This window comes from Microchirus variegatus, assembly GCF_963457635.1.
Source record: "Microchirus variegatus genome assembly, chromosome: 17".
NCBI lineage: Eukaryota > Metazoa > Chordata > Actinopteri > Pleuronectiformes > Soleidae > Microchirus > Microchirus variegatus.
The window spans coordinates 4,731,644-4,751,088 of record NC_139818.1 but is presented as its reverse complement, the minus strand read 5'-3'; the positions used below and the strand labels follow the sequence as shown (position 1 = coordinate 4,751,088).

Below are 19,445 nucleotides of genomic sequence, written 5' to 3'. Positions count from 1 at the left end.
GTCATCTGCTGACAAGCTTTTTGAAGATGCTGATTTCATTTTCCAGCAGGATTTGGCACCAGACCCACACTGTAAGAGGCATCAAAGTTTGGTTAAATGACCATGGTGTTGGTGTTGGTATGCTTGACTGTCCAGCAAACTCACCAGACCTGAACCCCATAGACAATCTATGGGTTATTGTCAAGAAGAAAATTATCACCTCCATGCCAGTAATTAAAGCAAAATGAGCCCCAACCAAGTATTGAGTAGATATAAATGAACATACTTTCCAGAACGCCAATGGTTATTATTATGGGTCTTATGGGGTATTCTAATTATTTGAGATACTGAATTTTGCTTTCTTGTTAAATGTGAGCCAAAATCATCACAATTAAAAGAACCAAAGACTTAAACTACTTTAGTCTGTGTGTATTGAATTTATATAATACAGAGTTTCACTATTTGAGTTGAATTACTGAAATAAATGAACTTTTCAACGATATTGTAATTTATTGAGATGCACCTGCGTGTGTGTATATATACATATATACAGATATATGCATGTGTATATATATGCTGTGTATATATAGAGAGACATGGAGCCAAATTTAGACATTGCAGTAGATTTATGTAAAAAAAAAAATGGTGATGGTTGTGTGTTGGTGTTGCTAATTGAACATGCTGGTAACATGTAAATAGATCTTTTTGGTGAGTAATAGAGAGATTTTATGTGGTGAGTGCTGTGTGTACAGACAGACACAATATTTGAAGTGCACAGGAGTAGAGGGTACATGGCTATAGGTCAAATATCTGAAGGGGTGAAAAGTTTGGGAACCACTGTTCTAGTCCAATTAAAAATGGAATGCAATTATGAAGTTTATATTTTGGAAGTTCGCATCCTTACATGTGGTCATTCTTTATCATATTGTTCAAATGTCACACTGAAACTGCAGTGAAACGCAAATATTACAATTATAATTATATATTATATATTATATTATAATTACAACCATGACCCCAAACAATCTCTGTGGGTTCCAACCAAGACCTTGGAAACCTCTGCCCTCAAATATAATCATGAACAAAAGCACTTCTGTGTGGAAGTTGTTAATTTCATTCAAACTTAACTAAACGAGTTATATGAACTACATTTTTATTTGAGGTTTTGTACAAAACACACTTTATTAGACAAAATAATAATAATAATAATCATAATAAAACAACTACAACTTTGAGGCATGTATGAATCACCACTTGTGTGTGTATCAAACAGCTGTTACACATTCTCATTGATGTAGAGTCTTGTGTCGTTACTGAGACCAAAGCTCATCAGTTCATTAGTGTTGATAAACCCTGCAGGTCAATGCAGACCTAAACCTAACATCTAAGCAGGTGATGACTTCACGATATGTTCACTGCTAATTCATGTCAGCGCTGTGGTGAGATTAATACTGTTAATGAATCTGGTTCTCTGTCCAGTATCCACTGTACACCATAACCACTGTCTTTGTTCTCTCACTCTGGTCAGAGAAAAGGCCACCAATGAAAACAAAAGAACAGGAGAAGTTGATTTGTCCCTCAGTTTGTCTTCAATGTGGCCTTAAGTCTACAGTAGACACCAAAGTCAATCCTGTGTTGGCATTGAATTCACCTCATTCCAAGAGTCCTGCAGCCTATTTTAGAGCATCTGTAATTGGATCCACCCTGCCACCTACTCACTCCTCCCTTTTCCTCTTACTTTCCCTCAGCTCTATTTTCCTGCCAAACCTGATGTTGTGGCTAAAGTTAGCCCACCATCAGCTCGTATATAAGGCCCCATGGGTCCAATGCTTACATGTCAGTCCCATCAGCTTGGCTTAGGCTTCTCTTCTTGACCAACAACAACAACAACCGAACAAAACTTGAGAGATGGTGAGTGAGTGTGTGTGTGTTTGTGTGTGTGGATCCAAGACCAATCCAGATCCAGGACTGATGTGTCAGAGCCAGTCTTATTGTCTCATCATTGTTGTTCCCCAAAATTAAGACAAAAAGTTTTACATTTTTAGTTTTTTGTCATTTTGAATTTTAAATGTAAAAGTTCTTGTGTCCTTTTTTTAAGAAAAAATGGAGAAAAATCCTCAACATAATCTCTCTTACTATTCTTTTCTTTTTTTTTTACATGTTTTTGCTGTGTGTTTCCTGTACCTCTTCATCTGTCCTCCAGGCACCCAAGAAGGCCAAGAGGAGGCAGCAGCAGGGTGAGGGTGGATCCTCCAACGTGTTCTCCATGTTTGAGCAGAGCCAGATCCAGGAGTACAAGGAGGTAACAGCTTCTTTATCACACCTCACGCTCTTCAAAGTATCTTTGGCCGTAAATTAGTAGAGACACGCATTTACGGGCCAAAGGAAGAACAAGTGGGGTGCATTTTCCTGGTGCTTGTTATCCTGATGACCTCAGAGATGTTAGAGAATGTCCTCATCACTATGACAGGACAGTAAATCTGTGTCTGATGACAGCAGCCTGTGGTAGCTCAGTCTAGAAACACCCACTCTGTGACCCCACTGGAATGTTGCCAGTGGGGTCACAGGGAGCAAAGAAATAAAGGCAAATGTGTTCTTGTGCATCACTGAGGTTTTACACAGGTTGAAATAAAAGAGGCTAATAAAGGGATTTAAGGGACTCTTTCGCTTCAGAAGGTGAAAGAACATTGGGGGCATGGTCAGGAGAGTTAGTCATGAGGCAAACAGAAGGCGGGGGGGGGGGGGGGGGGTGGGGGTAATGGTGGGTGACAGCTGTAATCAATAGCTTCTCCTTAAATGTCGTAAGGGGCTTGTCTCAAATTCCGAGAGAATTTTAACACCTTAGAAAGACAAGTGGCCCACCAGCTGCCAGGTCCCAAAAGGTTCCCAATGCCATCTTTGGTTTCACTGGTGCTGTCCTCACTGCTATGTGGAAAGACAAGTGGATCACAGCTCCACATTTACACAATAACACACTAGAATAATTATTATTATTTGGCGTGTCTTTTTTCTTAGCATCTCATCTCACTGTTCCCTGGCAGGCTTTCACAATCATCGACCAGAACAGAGATGGCATCATCAGCAAGGATGACCTCAGAGATGTGCTGGCCACCATGGGCCAACTGAATGTGAAGAATGAAGAGCTGGAGGCCATGGTGAAGGAGGCCAGCGGCCCCATCAACTTCACTGTCTTCCTGACCATGTTCGGCGAGAAGCTGAAGGGTGCGATCACTCACAAACTCATTCCATCTTCTTCTTTCAGCCATTTTAAACTTGAATTCTGAAGATTTTTTTTTTACAGATTCCAGCACTGCCAAATATATTCCTAATTTCATTGGCAGAAAATACAATTAGAATTTTTAGTTTGACCTTTTTATGTATAGGGTACAAAACAAAATGCTCCTTTACATTGTCCTTAATAATAAAACTCGGTTTTTGATTTGAAACTTTATTTCTAAACAGTATTACCAAAATATGTTTTTCAATGACCTCTCATGGTCCACCTGCAATACCTTCAAGACCCACCAGGAGGCCATTTCCCACACTTCGGGAAGTCCTATCTTATATTAAAAATAAATAAATGCCCCAAAAACAATTTTATAACAATATTATTGATATGTCATATGATATTATTATTATTGTCATTGTTATTATTGTTATTATTATTATCTTGAATTAAGTGTTCCACTTTCTTTTGCAGGTGCTGACCCAGAGGATGTCATTGTGAGTGCTTTCAAGGTCTTGGACCCCGAGGCCACCGGCTTCATCAAGAAGGAATTGTAAGAGCTTTTATTTATTAATTTATTTAAACTTTCTCATCAAATACTTTTCAAATGTGGCATAGCTTTTCAGGGACTTTTGGGCACCAAAACAGGACCCTACATTAATTAAATTTTTTGACATCCTGAACCTCAAGAGCATTTCATGGTACATGTGAAAGTCTTGTATTGATACAATAATGATCCAGTATTACTATTGAGGTGTCCTGAATTTTAGTTAACAATACAAAATAAATATTAGGAAATTAATGAATATTTAAATGAGAAAATAAATGAATACATAGAACATTTGGCCAGTTTATTGCTATACACTATTTTACTACAACAAAACAAGTAAAGGGACAATAAGTAAAATCAAGTCATATTTGTGAAAAAACAAGAATAAGTGTTTGGTGTGACCTCTTGGTAGATTTTAATATTAAGTGGTTGAAATATTAATCTGTAAAACATTATAAATTAAAAGTTAAGTTGTGTTTGTACATATTGTCTGTTAACCACAAGAGGAACTATTACATAAGATGCTTTTATCACATTTTAAGAGAGATTGCTAAAACAGATACATTTGGGTCCCAGACAATTCCCAGCCTTACTGCAATGTCCATGTCCATGCACAAGCATCTTTTATTTATATTTCTTCATGATTTCCCTCCACAGCCTTGAGGAGCTCCTGACCACCCAGTGTGACAGGTTCACTGCTGAGGAGGTGAGCTGATGAGTCTCTGTCTCACAGATTCTCTGTCAATCAGTGTTATAAGTCCATTCTTTAAATCCCTCCTCTTCATCCTCCTCCTCCTCTGCAGATGACCAACCTGTGGGCTGCTTTCCCCCCTGATGTGGCTGGCAATGTGGACTACAAGAACATCTGCTACGTCATCACACACGGAGAGGAAAAGGAGGAGTAAAATCCCCCCCTCCCCTCCGCCCTCTCTTCAATACCTCTACCTCCGTTCAAATCCATTCGCTTACACCGTACCCCATCTTCTTCAACACCATGACTTCCTCGCACACACTTGCTCCCCGGCTCATTCTTTCTGCTTGCCAGCTCACTAAATGAAAAAAAAGACTTGTCTCCTGTACTCAGTGAGAGGACTGAAGGCTGTGTGAGCGTTTGTGTGCGAGTATGAAACAGCAGGGGAACATGGGATTATTTTCAATAAAGAAAAAATAATCTTGTGACACTCTCTCTAGTTCAGTCCTGCTTCTTCTTCTTCTTCATGCTCCTTTTCCATTCATCACTCATTCTGTCCTTTTGTGCTGAGACCAACAGTGTGTGCATCATGCCTACGTGCAGCGTGTGTGTGTACATATGCAATCCAGTGTACACAGCCGTCAGTCTTGGGTGCTGTGGTTCATGCACAGTCACTTACTTGAAACAAGTAAGCAGCCTGATCCCCTCGATGAAGGATCTGTTCGTCTCAGCCCTAAAGAGTTTTTCATGGCTTTTGTTCCTGAGTTTGTATCAGAGAGAGTGCACACTGAAAGAGTGGCAGTACTGGACTACAATAGTTTCCCTACTCTGACTCTTTCTTCAACTCTCCCTCTTTGATACACGTCAGGTATGAAAAGTTGCAGGGAAAAAGGGAAAGTGAGGCTGTTGTGGGAGCAGGAAAGAAATAAACAGAAGTAAACAATCTTTATTTTGGACTCTTTCTGCATTCTCTCCCCTGACTGTGACTTTGTTTCTCCACTGCTACAAATAAAGAAGCAACAATTCAATCTGTTACCTTTCATACAGCATTTTGTCTGTTCGTTTAAGTGTGAGCAGATGTGCGTGAAAGCACTGACTGCACACTGGCTGTCATATGCATACGAGTAAGCATGGGGGGCGGCGGTGGACCAGAATGATTGACCAGTGGAAGGTTGTAGTTGATTCCCGGCTCCGCTCTACATGCTGACACTTAACCCCACATTACTCTGACAGCTGTGTTGGCAGCATGTGAATGGGTGGGATAGAAATGTGATAGAGATGTGTGAGTGAATGTGTAAGTGAATGGGTGAATGGAAAAACTGTAGTGTAAAGCTGTTTTTATCAGTCATCGAGACTAGAAAAGTGCTATATACATATATATATATATATATGTATATATATATACACACACTAATACAGACCATAGGATATATTTTTATCAATTGTTTTGGATGAGCACTGATTAAAACTACGTAACTTTAAAGTAATAGTAAAAACTTTTTAGGTGTGGTTGTATGAGGTATTGTGATAATCAGCATTGACCGTGCCATGTGTCTCTCTAATTGAGAACTTGAATGCCACTTAACAAAGGGTTCACCTTAAAAAATCCATGCCAGTTTAAATCTATGACATCCGAAGCATTTCTCTTAGTTTTGCCTTTTTTAGGATCTCCACAGCAGATCACCTGGTAGCAATCCACATATTTGATTAGGCAGAGATTTTTTATGCTGGATGCCCTTCTTGATGCAAAGCTTCAATTTATCTGGGATTAGGACGAAGAGTACACTGGATGTGGCTCCTCTGTGGCTGGGGTTCTTCAGAATATGTTTATCATATTAACTCAGACAGTTCATGGTGGAAACTGAATTCTGTAAACCTCTACCACACCACAGTGTCCATAGAAAACAAAAAACAAATCAGTCATTTACATCACAGCACACAGGACTAGCTGATTCTCCACTGCTGCTGTCACAATCCCACGTTCACTATCATTATTTTGGTTTTCCTCGTGTTGTCTCCGTGCTGCTCTCTCTCCCTCCCTTCTCAGCAGGAGGTGTGATTGACCTACTTCGGTTTTGCAGTAACTGACGCCTCGTGACAGTTTGGGACTTCTGTGTTTGAAAACCTTCATCTGGATTTACCTAAATGACACAAACTTACTCACTGAGGCACTGAGGCTGGACGACGTGGACGACGGATTCCATAATATCCATGCGCGTTTCTCGCGGATATAATTAGGGGAGATGAAGTGCCAGTGCAACAGGAAGACATGAACATTTACCAAAATAAAAGTGGAAGTGAAAATCAAACCCAACACCAAAAAGTGACATGAACTTAATAGGCGCCTTGTGACATTACCTCCCAGTCCACCAAAACCTGGCGTCCACGTCCCTGGTTCCTGGCTGACAGGAGTCTTTTGACAGCGTACACAGGGCCTCCATCAACCATCCTAGAAGGAGGAGGAGGGGGGCTTGGAGGGCTGGACCAGGGGGCTTTCCTGGACAGGTTTTACCTTGCTGACCTAGAAGGTGGGGTGAACCCACAGCACCTGGGCTACCCACCTGGGCAGACGGAAGCAGACAGAGACAGGCTTAATGACCTTGGCGATGGGAAATGAACCTACATTTGAGTACATTTCTCTGCCTTGACGTATAGTTGATGGTTCAGGAGGCATTAGGCTGAGCACTAGGCGTACATGTTTGATGTAGGAATTGATGTCTGGAGAAAAAATAAAAATGTTGTCTAGATAAACGAAAACAAATTGGCTTAAAAACTCAGGTAACACGTCGTTCACCATGTGCTGGAAAACGGCGTGACGAGGTCGTAATGGCCAGTGGGGGTGTTGAATAGGGGTGTGAATCTTTGAGTGGCTCACAATTCGATTCGATTCCGATTCTTAGGGTCACGATTCGATTCAAAATCGATTCTCGATTCAAAAATGGATTCAATGCATAGTGTGTTAAGGCAAATTATGGCATCAAAACAATACAGTTTGTATAAGATAATGTGATGTGATCACACAAAGGCAAACTTAAGACAAAAGTTAACATTTATTCATTGAAAATAAATAAAAACTAACTTACTGTACTAAAAAAAAAGGCTGCCTTTTTCTCCCAGAAGTTACAAAAATAAACTGTACACAAATAACACAAACTGGTGTTTTGTGTGGTTTTTCAAAATAGAAATTAAAAGAAATATATATATATATATTTTTTTTTTCAAAAATCGATTTTTATGAATCGATTCAGAATCGTGGATGATTAGAATCGCAATTCCTATGTGAATCCTATGTGATTTTTTTCCCCCAACCCTAGTGTTGAAGCTGGTCTTCAACAATTCCCCTTCTCATATTCTCACGAGATGGTAAGCGCTACTTAGATCAAGCTTGGTGAACACTCGCTCGTCCTGTAGCTGCTCAAATGCTGTGGACATTAGGTGCAAGGGATAGCGAGGTAAGACTTTACAATAAGGGTCCCTTAATTGTTAGTTAATTAATGTTTACTACTCAAAGTTAGTTATTCAGTTATTAGGCATTAACAAAAGTTTAATATTGTAATTAGTTATCATTGCTCAGCATTAATTAACACATTAGTTAATATATTAGTAGTAATCATTCACTAGTGGTGTTTATTTGGAGTGAATAAGCATTATGTAACTAACTAAACTAACTAACTAACTAATGCATCTACTCATCATTCGCTATATGGCAAGGCTATTCAACTTAAGGTCCGGGGGCCAGATCCCGCCCTTCAAGCAATTTTGACCGGCCCACGGCCCATTAATCCATAAATAATTCATGTATTATTAAAAAGCCAATAAAACCTATTTCTGACTTTTTCACTTTTTTATTCTTTGTCATTGTGTATTGTATGTTTTTGGGTAACATCTACTGCACGTCTGTCCGTCCAGGGAGTGGATCCCTCACCTGTGGTTCTCCCTAAGGTTTCTACCCTTTTCCCTGTTATAAGGGTTTTTGCCCTGGTAGTTTTTCCTTACCCTGGTCGAAGTCCCGTGAGACAAACAATGTTTTGTAAACTGTGGGCTATACAAATAAAGATTGAATTATTGATTGATTGATTGATTGACTTTGCGTCCCTTTTTGGAAAATACTAGTAGAGCTGTAATTGTCAGCGGCCCATGTATGTACCAGAATATTTAGCACTATGAGCCAACTGTAGCGGTACCTGTGACTTGTTGGTACTGTCACAGGTACCGCATTTTACATTTCATTTTTTGCACTAATCGCCAACTGTTGCAATTGTACCTGAATATTATTGGTTAATAATTACAGATATTTCTGCAAAAAAATAGCCTATTGTGGCCATTACACCTTGATGTTGTTTATATTGTAACCTCTAATTTTGTAAGAGCCAATTGTGACTGTTATACCCAAAATGTTGGTGGTACTGTGACCTGTTTGCACTATACGCAAATTGTATTGTACCTGAATGTTGGTGGTTTTGTTACTTACCTTTTTTACCTTTTTACAAAAGTAGCAGCCATTTCATTAAATAAGTGCTAAATAATTTATAACATTTTGTATGCGTTTACTGTTCATGCAACACAAAATAGTAGTACACGGGTTGACCGGCCCACTGGCTGGACAGCCTTCCAAAAAGCTGGCCCTCCGGAAATTTTAGTTGAATAGCCCTGCTATATTGTATACATGTTACTTGTATGTGTATTAATAAACAATAAATTTAGGTCTTAATTAATCATTCACTATTGTTGTGCTGTGTATTTCATCAGGTAGCCCTTATCTAACCTTATGTGATTGTCGCAGTATGAGCGTGTCTTATTTCCTCCCTCTCTCTTTTTATTTACATTGGTTGCTATGGTTTCCGTTCTTCACCAGATGATGATGACCTGATGAAAATTTCATGGACTGGGATTTTGACCAAAAACTGAATTTAACACTGAACAATTACCCAAGCCATTACAGGCCAGTGCTCTCGACGGGAGATTGATATTCAACGTAACTCATAAGACTGAACCTCAAGGTCATTGAAGATGAACACCATGAACTCATGTGTTTTTACTTGTTTGTTCCACCCAGCACTCACTGATCCTAGTTTCCCATGGTTAAAGGAACATAACCCCACATAAACTGGAGAACCGGGGAAATCTTGAGGTGGGAGGAGGGCTGTGCAGACCACTGTATGCTCAATGTGGTTCAGGGAAATAACATGACTGTGTAACATACACTACCCTATTCAAACACAGTTTATGTACTAACAGATAGCTGCACAGTTATTATTTGGGCTAGGTTCAGAAGACGTTGGACTCTAGGATTGGAGAGTGAGACACTGAACACAGTTTAGGTTTAGCGACACCATATAATTGTGAACCATAACTACAAATATTGACAGCAATGAATATAATCAAAGTACTAATGGCCATTCATAGAAAAACAATATGTTTAGTTCATTTTATCATTATCATTTGACATTAGATTTCTTTGCAGCGCACATATGACCCGTAATTTCCAAGAAAAAAAAGAGTTCAAGCTTCGCCTGTAATGGCAAGGCACAACCACAGAACGACCCGACGGTGTCCAATGAAAAGGGCAGAAGATAAAAAGAGGAGCAGCTGCACAAAAGAGCCTCTTACCAGCCCGACTAGAGCAGTGGAGGTTCAGTGGATTCTTTCCCGGCAGAGTCTTCAGGCTTTATGCCCAGGCTAGAGTCTTAGCTCGCCATCAACCTGGCCTGTATGAAAAACAGGTCCAATTAAATATTCCGTGTGCACACAAACATTCATAAATACTACAGCCAATTAACACAGACTGCATTAAATAAATAGCAGTATATCAATTTCAATAATACAAATATTGTACAATATAATAAAGTCATAATACATAATATTTGTTATATTAAAATATTAATCACAGTAATATCAAGTAATAAATAATATTTCAATATCACTAAACAAGAAGACTGGCTTTAAAGTGCTTAATGTTTCATGTGGCACATTCAGAAAACTAGGCATATGAGACACTATTAACCACATCGGGCAGACGTTAAGGCCACATTATACTTCTCCGACTGTGTAATGCATTATCCGACTGCGTAACCTCGGAGACCCCTCGAGCCTTCATACTTCTGTGTCGTGGTGACAGATACGCAATGCAATTTCCCGCCCTATCAGTAGGGGTCGCTTCGCAAGGTTGTTGTGCTTTTGGCTACAGTGAGCAATGGTGTCCGAGAGAGAAAGACTGTTGTTGTTGAAACACTTGCCGTTTCTCACTTTTCTGTGTCACGGAACGCAGTTTTAAGATAATTTGAGGCAATAAACTAGCCATTTAGAGTCTAGACATGTGCTGTGTGTATTCAGATATGAAGTATTTATAGTTTGGCAGCGACGTTGTCGGTGGTGATCAGCTCCGCCTCTGTGGACGCTCGGTGCGCACTGTGAGTCGGCACAGAGCAGCTTCGCTCGGCCTGTCCTGAGGACCAATCACAGCTCTTGCCGTCTCCGTTGTCCCTTGACACTTAAAAAATATTTTGTGCAGCCGGAGACGACGCAGTGGCTCTCCGAGAGGCTCTCCATCAACGCAGAGGACTCTAAACTTAGCACTCCGTCGTGACGGTGTAACAGCGTGACGTGATGCCGTGACTTGATGACGTAACGGGGTGACGTAATGACGCACGCTTTGAAAGAAAAGGGTTTTTTCACCCGGGTCACAACTGCTATAAACAATGTTTCTCTCAATGTTACCACAGACTCCGCCTTGAGTTCCGTACCCTTCTGCTACCACCACCTCTGGGAGGTGTTCAGTAAGACCAAGGCCATGTCACTCCCTCCCCAAAGACCATATGACTGTGCCATTGACTTGATTCCTGGCTCTACCATCCCTAAGGGTCGATTGTATTCAATCTCCCGACCGGAGAGAGCCGCCATGACAGATTACATAGAGACCTCATTGATGACAGGGCTTATTCGCCCCTCCTCATCAGCTGCTGGAGCTGGCTTTTTTTGTGGCTAAGAAGGATGGGTCTCTAACCCTGGATTTCCACTGGACGTGTTACAGCCGCGTTACTTTTTTTAAGGTAGACCTAAAGAGATACTACGTAACAGAGCATTCTGAACAGGGCTGTTATGGCAGGGTGATTGAACTGCTGTGGTGCTTCATTCTTATGGTATTTTGACCAAAGCATGTCACAGACATGTTCTTTAGGACACCAGGGAACTAGGTTAACTTGGAGAAAAAGGGTATAATATGACCCCTTTAATTAAGTGTGTAAAATGCTTTATGTGATTTCCTTTTACATTTACAGTTCAGCTAAAGGTGATTAAGTATTGCTTGCCAATGACAGAACAAACATAAAAATTGCCAGCGTTAGACGGCCTGCCAGACACACCGGCGCCATCTTTTTTATATATTTACACTTTACAATAAGGGTCCAAAAAGCATTCAGTAATGGTTAACTATGGTTCATTAATAATTATGAGGCACTTATTAAGAGTTGGGTCAGGTTATGTTTAGTAATACCTTGTATAAGGTTAGTTAAGGGCTACCTGATGACATGCACAGCATTAGTAAATTAATTAATTAATTAATTAATTAATTAATTAATTAATTAATTAAGCTTAATTAAGAAGTTTATTAATGCTCATCCAGGTAACATGTACACAGGACCGTATCTATGTTCCCCGGGTCCTATGTTTCCTGGGTCCTATGTTCCCCGCTTTGTATGTGACCAGGGAACATAGGACCCTTTCTCTAACCCTAACCCTACCCTTTTTTTAAAAAAAGGGTCCCATGTTCCCGTCACATACAAAGTGGGGAACATAGGACCTTTTTTGGGAAAAACAGGGAACATAGGTACGATGTTATGATTAGCTATGGAGGTGGACCCCAAAGCAAACTGAGACGGTAAGTATGTATAAAAAACAATAATATTTATTTACAAAACGACAACAAAAAGCGACTTTCTAAAAAGGCGGAAGTGAACGGAAGAGAGAGAAGGAGAGAGAAGTGAGAGTGCAGCTGCGGCAGCTTTGGCTCGGCGATCTGGCGACGTTCCTACACGGAACAAACTCACTGGGAGATGAAGTCAGCAGAGGAGATTCCCAGGAGAATAGGGAAGGCAGACAACGACCAGTGGCTCTCGGAGGTGCAGGAGACGTGGCGACCTGGAGCGAGGAGAGACGAGTGAGTATCCAGCGGAAGGTAAGTTTAAAGCGACAGCATCTAGTGTGTGACATTACCAACTGAGTATGAACAACGATCTGATGCCTGTGAAGAGGAACGGCTCCGCTTATAAGTCTTCCTGATTGCTGAACAGGAGCAGGTGAGGCGGAGCCGTGCAGGTGTAGTCAATCACCGGCGTCTTGAGGGAAAGTAGGTCAACCACGCCCCCTGCAGAGAGAGAAGGAGGAAGAGCACGCAGCAGCAGCAGACACAAACAATAATACAGTTTTTCTCAAATGCTAAAACACAATAGCCAAACCTCTAAACCAAATGACCAGTTGTCTAAACACATTTACTAAATCTAGCCATAATTTTCCAATAACATAAACACATTACATTCTTACACATATTCTCAAATGAAAGTTCATGTGATGCAAAATGCTTGCCACAGTCAGCAATAATTGAACACAATGAACACACCTGGCGTCATTTATTAGACACACCGACTCCAAATTGAAGACACTTGTTGCTAATGCTGTGACCACACCTATAAAAGCACAGTTTGCTGAAGATTCCAAACAAACACAATGGATGAAGGGGGAAGAGGAATTCGAGTGAGAGGAGGGAGAAGAGCTGGCCATGGAAGAAGAGGAGCAGGCCAAAGAGGAAGAGGAGGAGGCCAACAAGGGAGAGGAGGGAGAGCAAGACCAACGTTACTAGTATGTGCAAGTAAGTATACATCCATGTTCACAGTACAGTTAGTGGACATACTGTGTTGCTCAGTGGCCTACATTACTTCTGGACAATACTGTGCTACCTGATTGACTGTTGTTCTGTACACCTGTGCACTTTCAGGTGTACAGAAGGAGAGGATATTACAGTTGGACGCGATGGCCAGACCTCATGAGTACCTATTCCTTGATGAGGCTGGCTTCAACCTGCAGAAACGAAGGCAAACAGGCCGTAACATCATTGGCCAGAGAGCCATCACTGAGGTTCCTGGTCAACGGGGGGGTAATATTACTCTTTGTGCGGCAATGGGTTCGGAGGGGCTTGTCCACCGGCATGCTGTCCTTGGGTCTTACAACACCCAACGTCTCCTCACCTTCCTAGAGGAGCTAAAAGACATCCTCCTGGACTTGCACATCACATTTATGTGATCATTTGGGACAATGTCCGCTTCCACAAAACAAACCAAATTAGAGAGTGGTTCACCACTAACAGTAACCACTTTTTAAACGTCTGTCTGCCACCCTACTCCCCTTTCCTGAACCCTATAGAGGAGTTCTTCTCATCGTGGAGATGGAAGGTTTATGACAGAAAGCCATACACTAGAGAGAACCTCTTAAGGGCAATGGAGCTGGCCTGTGCTGACATCCCAGTGGAGGCCTTCCAAGGATGGATTCGCCTTTCCAGGGCGTTTTTCCCGCGGTGCCTAGAAAGAGACAATATAGCCTGCGATGTGGATGAGGTGATGTGGCCCGATGCAGCTCGGCGACATGATGCCGCACAGTGACTGTGGTGTGTGTGTGTGTGTGGTGAATGAAGAAAATAAAAAAACTTCACACCCTGATCATGTTTTCAAGAGTACTGTTGTGTGCAATAGATTCTGTTTTTTGCATTGAGTTGTGTTACAGTAGTGTACTTGCAGAATTTTCTGTACTCTTCATATGAAACTCACAACTCTAAATGCCTAATCCTCTGCAGAGATCTAAGAAGATCCGTTACTCTAACATTTTTTAAAAATATGCATTGTCACTTATGAAACAAAGAACCTTCTCACAAATTGAGCATTGTGTTTTAAATTGTTTTGCTGTAGTGTGTAATGATGTGTATAGTGTTTACATTTTTGAAAGCTTGGAGCTGCTCTTTTGGTGTGAAAGTTTGAGTTTTGAAGTGAGAAGGTGTGGTTGTGCTTATGTAGCTTTAGAAAAGGGTATTGTGTTTAGACATTGGGAAACATGGAGAAAACGTTTGTGAAATGTGTTTTAGCATTTGAGAAAAACTGTAATTATAATAATAAAATGTGAGGAAGGTGCAGGTGAGATCGTGACAGTACCTCCCCCTCAAGGAGCGCCTCCTGGCGCTATGCCAGGCTTCTCCGGATGGGCCCGGTGGAAATCCCGCAGCAGGTCCTTGTCCAGGATGAAGTGGCGAGGGACCCATGACCTTTCCTCTGAACCATACCCCTCCCAGTCGACCAGGTATTGTTGGCCCCTGCCCCGACGACGGCAATCCAGGATACGCCTGGCAGTGTAGGCTCCCCCCCCCCGTTGATGAACCTGGGTGGAGGAGGAGGGTTGGAGGGAGGGACCAGCTCCGATTCCACCACGGGTTTCAGGAGGGAGACACGGAAAGTCGGGTGTATCTTCAAGGACCTGGGTAGCTTGAGACGAACAGAGGACTGGTTGATGATACGGTCGATGGGAAAGGGGCCGATGAACCGAGGAGCCAACTTCCTGGATTCGACCTGTAGAGGGAGGTCCTTGGAGGAAAGCCAGACCTTCTGGCCAGGTTGGCAGTTCGGGGCAGGGATACGGTGGCGGTTAGCTTGCTTCTGGGATTGAAGGGAAGATCGTTCCAGAGACGCCCGGACCTGTCTCCAGACAGCGTGGCAGCGGCAGAGGTTGGCCTGGACGGAGGGAACAGCGATCTCCTCTTCCTGGAACTCGAAGAGGGGGATTGGTATTTGAGGGAGGCCATGAAGGGAGAGATGCCTGTAGAAGCGGAGGTGAGGGAGTTGTGGGCGTATTCGACCCAGGGAAGCATGGAGCTCCAGGAGGCTGGGTGACGTGCTGCCACACAACGTAGGGCACTCTCCATACTTTGCCTGCTCCGTCTGGCCATTAGATTGGGGGTGGTATCCGGAGGAGAGACTAACAGATGCGCCCAGAGCGGAGCAGAACGCCTTCCACACTTGTGAGGTGAATTGGGGACCTCGGTCGGATAAAATGTCTGTGGGGAAGCCGTGGAGACGAAACACGTGGTTGACCAGCAGATCTCCGGTCTCGGCGGCGGTTGGTAAGTTGGGTAGAGGAATGTAGTGTAGTGCCTTCGAGAAGCGATCTACCACCGTCAGGACCGTGGTGTTGAGAAAGGCCGGTAACGAAGTCCACAGCGATGTGTGACCAGGGACGATGAGGGATGGAGAGCGGGTTCCAGAGTCCCGCCGGTGGCCGATTCGATGTCTTACCCCGGGCGCAGGTGGGACAGGCGTGGATGAAGGTAGACGTGTCTTGCAGCATGGAGGGCCACCAAAACCGTTGTCGCAGGAAGCGGAGGGTGCGAGCATTTCCTGGATGGCAGGTGAGTTTGGACCCGTGTGCCCACTGCAGAACCTCCGATCGAGCCGAGTTGGGCACGAAGAGCCGGTTGGGAGGTCCATTTCCCGGATCAGGTTCATCCTGCTGCGCCCGTCGAACCACCTCCACCACGGGCCATGATGCAGCCCTAACAATGCAGGAAGGAGACACAATAGGGTCGGAAGATGAGGAAGGTGGGTCAGGTGAGAACTGTCGTGAGAGGGCATCGGGTTTCACATTACGAGAGCCGGGTCGGAAGGTGATAGTGAAAGTGAACCGGCCCAGGAAGAGGGCCCAGAGTGCTTGTCTGGAATTGAGTCTTGGCGTTTCGTAGGTATGAGAGGTTTTTATGATCAGTCCAGACGATAAATGGTTGGGAGGACCCTTCCAACCAATGCCTCCACTCCTGCAACGCCAAGATGACGGCCAGCAGCTCCCGATTCCCCGCGTAGTAATTTATCTCAGCTGAAGACAGACGCGGCTGAAGAAAGCGCAGGGGTGTAAGTTTCTGGTCTGAAGTAGAGCGTAGAGACAGGACCGAACCTTCCCCAGTATCAGAGGCGTCCACCTCCACGATGAATTGGAGGCTGGGATCAGGGTGGGAGAGGATGGGAGCGGTGGTGAATAGTTATTTAAGGTGGTTAAATGCCGCGTCTGCCTCGTCGGACCAAGAGAATGTTCGTTGAGGCAAAGTGAGTCGAGTGAGGGGTTCAGCCACTCTTGAGTCTCAGGGTCCTCTCCATAGGAGTGAGCCGCGCCCGACCCAGCTGCATGGGCTCGTGAGGATCAGAGAGAGGTAGAGAGAGAGACGAGGAAGTGTGAGTTAGAGTCGATGACGTGGTTGGTGTTAGCGGTGGCGTGCTAGCTACACGGCGCGAAGTGACTGTTCTTTCACGGCGTCTCTCACGGAGGCGATTATCGAGTTGGATGGATAATGAAATAAGAGAGTCGAGATCAGATGAATCGTTACGTGTAGCTAGCTCGTCCCTGAGTTCCCCGTTTAAATTTTTAACAAACATTGCTCTAAGAGCAGAATCGTTCCAGCCACTCTCCGCGGCATTAATCCGGAACTGAGTGGAGAAATCTAAGACTGAGGAATTACCCTGAGTAGTGTTAATCAACCGAGTGGCTATGTCGGAATCCTGAAGTGAGTGATAAAAAACCTTGTGGAGATCGGCGGTGAAAGAGGCAAAGGTGACGAAAGACGGAGCAGCGCTACAAAGCGTGGCTGTCGCCCATTGAGCGGCTCGTCCAGCCAGCAGATTAACGATAAACGCGATTTTGGCACTATCAGTAGGGTACGTGAGTGGTTTTAAATTAAAAACCAAGGAGCACTGAAATAGAAAACCCGCACATCTACCTATTTCTCTGGAGAATCGCTCCGGAATGGGGATGAAGGGTTCCCGTGGCAGAGGCGAAGGAACGGCTAACCCGGAACTCTCAGAAACAGCGTCCCTCCTCGTGTTAGCTGAAGAGGAAGTAGCTGCGGCCGCTGGTTGAATAGCAACCATGGCGATGTTAGCGGCTAGTTCCCGGATTGAATCAGTTATTTCAGTGAGTTGGGTATTGTGACGACCGATTAAAGTGCCTTGTGTAGCGAGTGCTTGTCTAAGTGAATCAAAGTCCGCCGGGTTCATGTTTGGTCAGATCGTTATGTTATGATTAGCTATGGAGGTGGACCCGAAAGCAGACTGAGACGGTAAGTGTGTATAAAAAACAATAATATTTATTTACAAAACGATAACAAAAAGCGACTTCCTAAAAAGGCGGAAGTGAACGGAAGAGTGAGAAGGAGAGAGAAGTGAGAGTGCAGCTGCGGCAGCTTTGGCTCGGCGATCTGGCGACGTTCTTACACGGAACAAACTCACTGGGAGATGAAGTCAGCAGAGGAGATTCCCAGGAGAATAGGGAAGGCAGACAACGACCAGTGGCTCTCGGAGGTGCAGGAGACGTGGCGACCGGGAGCGAGGAGAGACGAGTGAGTATCCAGCGGAAGGTAAGTTTAAAGCGACAGCATCTAGCGTGTGACATTACCAACTGAGTATGAACAACGATCTGACGCCGGTGAAGAGGAACGGCTCTTCACTAACTAAATTTGAGTAGTAAACATTAATTAGCTGCTTATTAATGTGTTAACTAATATGTTTACTAATGCTAAGTAATACATAATAATGATTGTTAATATATTATTAAACAGTTTTTTAATGCTTAATAATGTTCCAACGTTAATTAAGGGACCCTTATTGTGAAGTGTTACCGGTTCTTAATGGTGATTGCGTTAAGCGGGCTATAGTCATGGACGCAATGAATCGTCCTTCTTGGCGACAAAAAAGAACCATGCCCCTGCTTGAGGATGATGTATGGTCAAATGAGCCCTGACCAAAGCGACTGATCTTTATAGTGAACACTGAACACCTGCCCCAAATGGTGATGGCATGCCGGGACGTTATGGTCTGATTGGAGTGGAGGGTGAAACGCACCACCTGACTCAGAAACTGCCAGTGAACTGCTCACGTTATTTAGGTGGGAGATACTCCCTCGTTCCTCCACCCAAGAATAAATCTTCCCCAAGCGCCAGTCTATTGTGGGATTGTGTTTGATTAGCCATGGAAACCCTAACCCAACCACATGACATGGTGCGTGATAGACATGCTTTGATAGACAAGCTTATGTTTGTGGTGCCCATCTATTTCCTTAACTACGGGTCCCATGCTATGAGTGATCCTGAACAGCTCGCTTCTGTCTAGCACAGGGGTGGGCAGACTACGGCCCGCGGGCCATATACGGTCCTTTGGGGCTTATAATCCGGCCCGCCGAACCTGTCTAAATTATTAAATAATATTATTAAACCTTAAATGGAAATTTCCCTGCAATGACTGTGTTTACCCAGTAGATGGCACACCCCATGTACAGTGGCCTTTGTTGGTGTATTTACTCTCTTGGTCTCTCTTGGTTGGTTACTTGCTTTTCCCTTTGACCCCTTCTGTAAAAATGAGCGAAGTGTATGGTTAGGTAAGCAGATGCCAAAGCATGATAGTAGTTTTTTTGTGAAATATTTTTTTACTGGTTAATAAATGCATTTTTTTTTTTACAAAAAGGCTTGCATATCCATGCTTAACTACTACCTATTAAAGGCCAAAACCTTTTATGCAATGGCCTTTACATGTCATTTATATTACTTCACACAAACACTACATCCATCTGCTCTTGGCACAGCCCCTCTGTCAAATTTTAGAACCCATAGTGGCCCACGAGTCAAAAAGTTTGCCCACCCCTGGTCTAGCGCCTTAGCTGTTACAGGAGAGGGTAGAGGAAAAGATCACAATGTTCATGGCTTCAGGAGCTTTTTTTGTTCCTCTTTCTTGTTCCTAGGGACTGGGAACACTATATAGGGAAGAGGGACATGTGCGAGTGATTACTTAAAGGTACAATATGTAGTATTTATGGGTTTATATAACCCAAAATCCACTTTTTTATACATATTATGTGCTCCTGCATTGTATAGTCGCTGTATAATAGTTTTTGTTTCATTTTCGTAGTGTTTCAAAAAGTCATGTTAAATA

General features: G+C 43.2%; 1 protein-coding gene across 1 annotated transcript; it reads left to right on the top strand.

The window, feature by feature from the left end:
• Positions 1-1,795: 1,795 nt before the first annotated feature.
• Positions 1,796-5,461, top strand: mylpfb (myosin light chain, phosphorylatable, fast skeletal muscle b). The gene is made up of 6 exons (XM_083904077.1): positions 1,796-1,890; positions 2,183-2,281; positions 3,021-3,201; positions 3,680-3,758; positions 4,413-4,461; positions 4,559-5,461. The coding sequence occupies exons 1-6, from the start codon at positions 1,888-1,890 to the stop codon at positions 4,658-4,660; spliced, it is 513 nt and encodes a 170-aa protein (XP_083760203.1). The 5' UTR covers positions 1,796-1,887; the 3' UTR covers positions 4,661-5,461.
• Positions 5,462-19,445: the final 13,984 nt, after the last annotated feature.

Bases quoted from the DNA above. Each gene is read 5' to 3' on its own strand.
- mylpfb (XM_083904077.1), top strand. The intron at 2,282-3,020 runs GTAACAGCTTCT...GTTCCCTGGCAG, and splicing joins AGATCCAGGAGTACAAGGAG to GCTTTCACAATCATCGACCA. The intron at 4,462-4,558 runs GTGAGCTGATGA...CCTCCTCTGCAG, and splicing joins ACAGGTTCACTGCTGAGGAG to ATGACCAACCTGTGGGCTGC.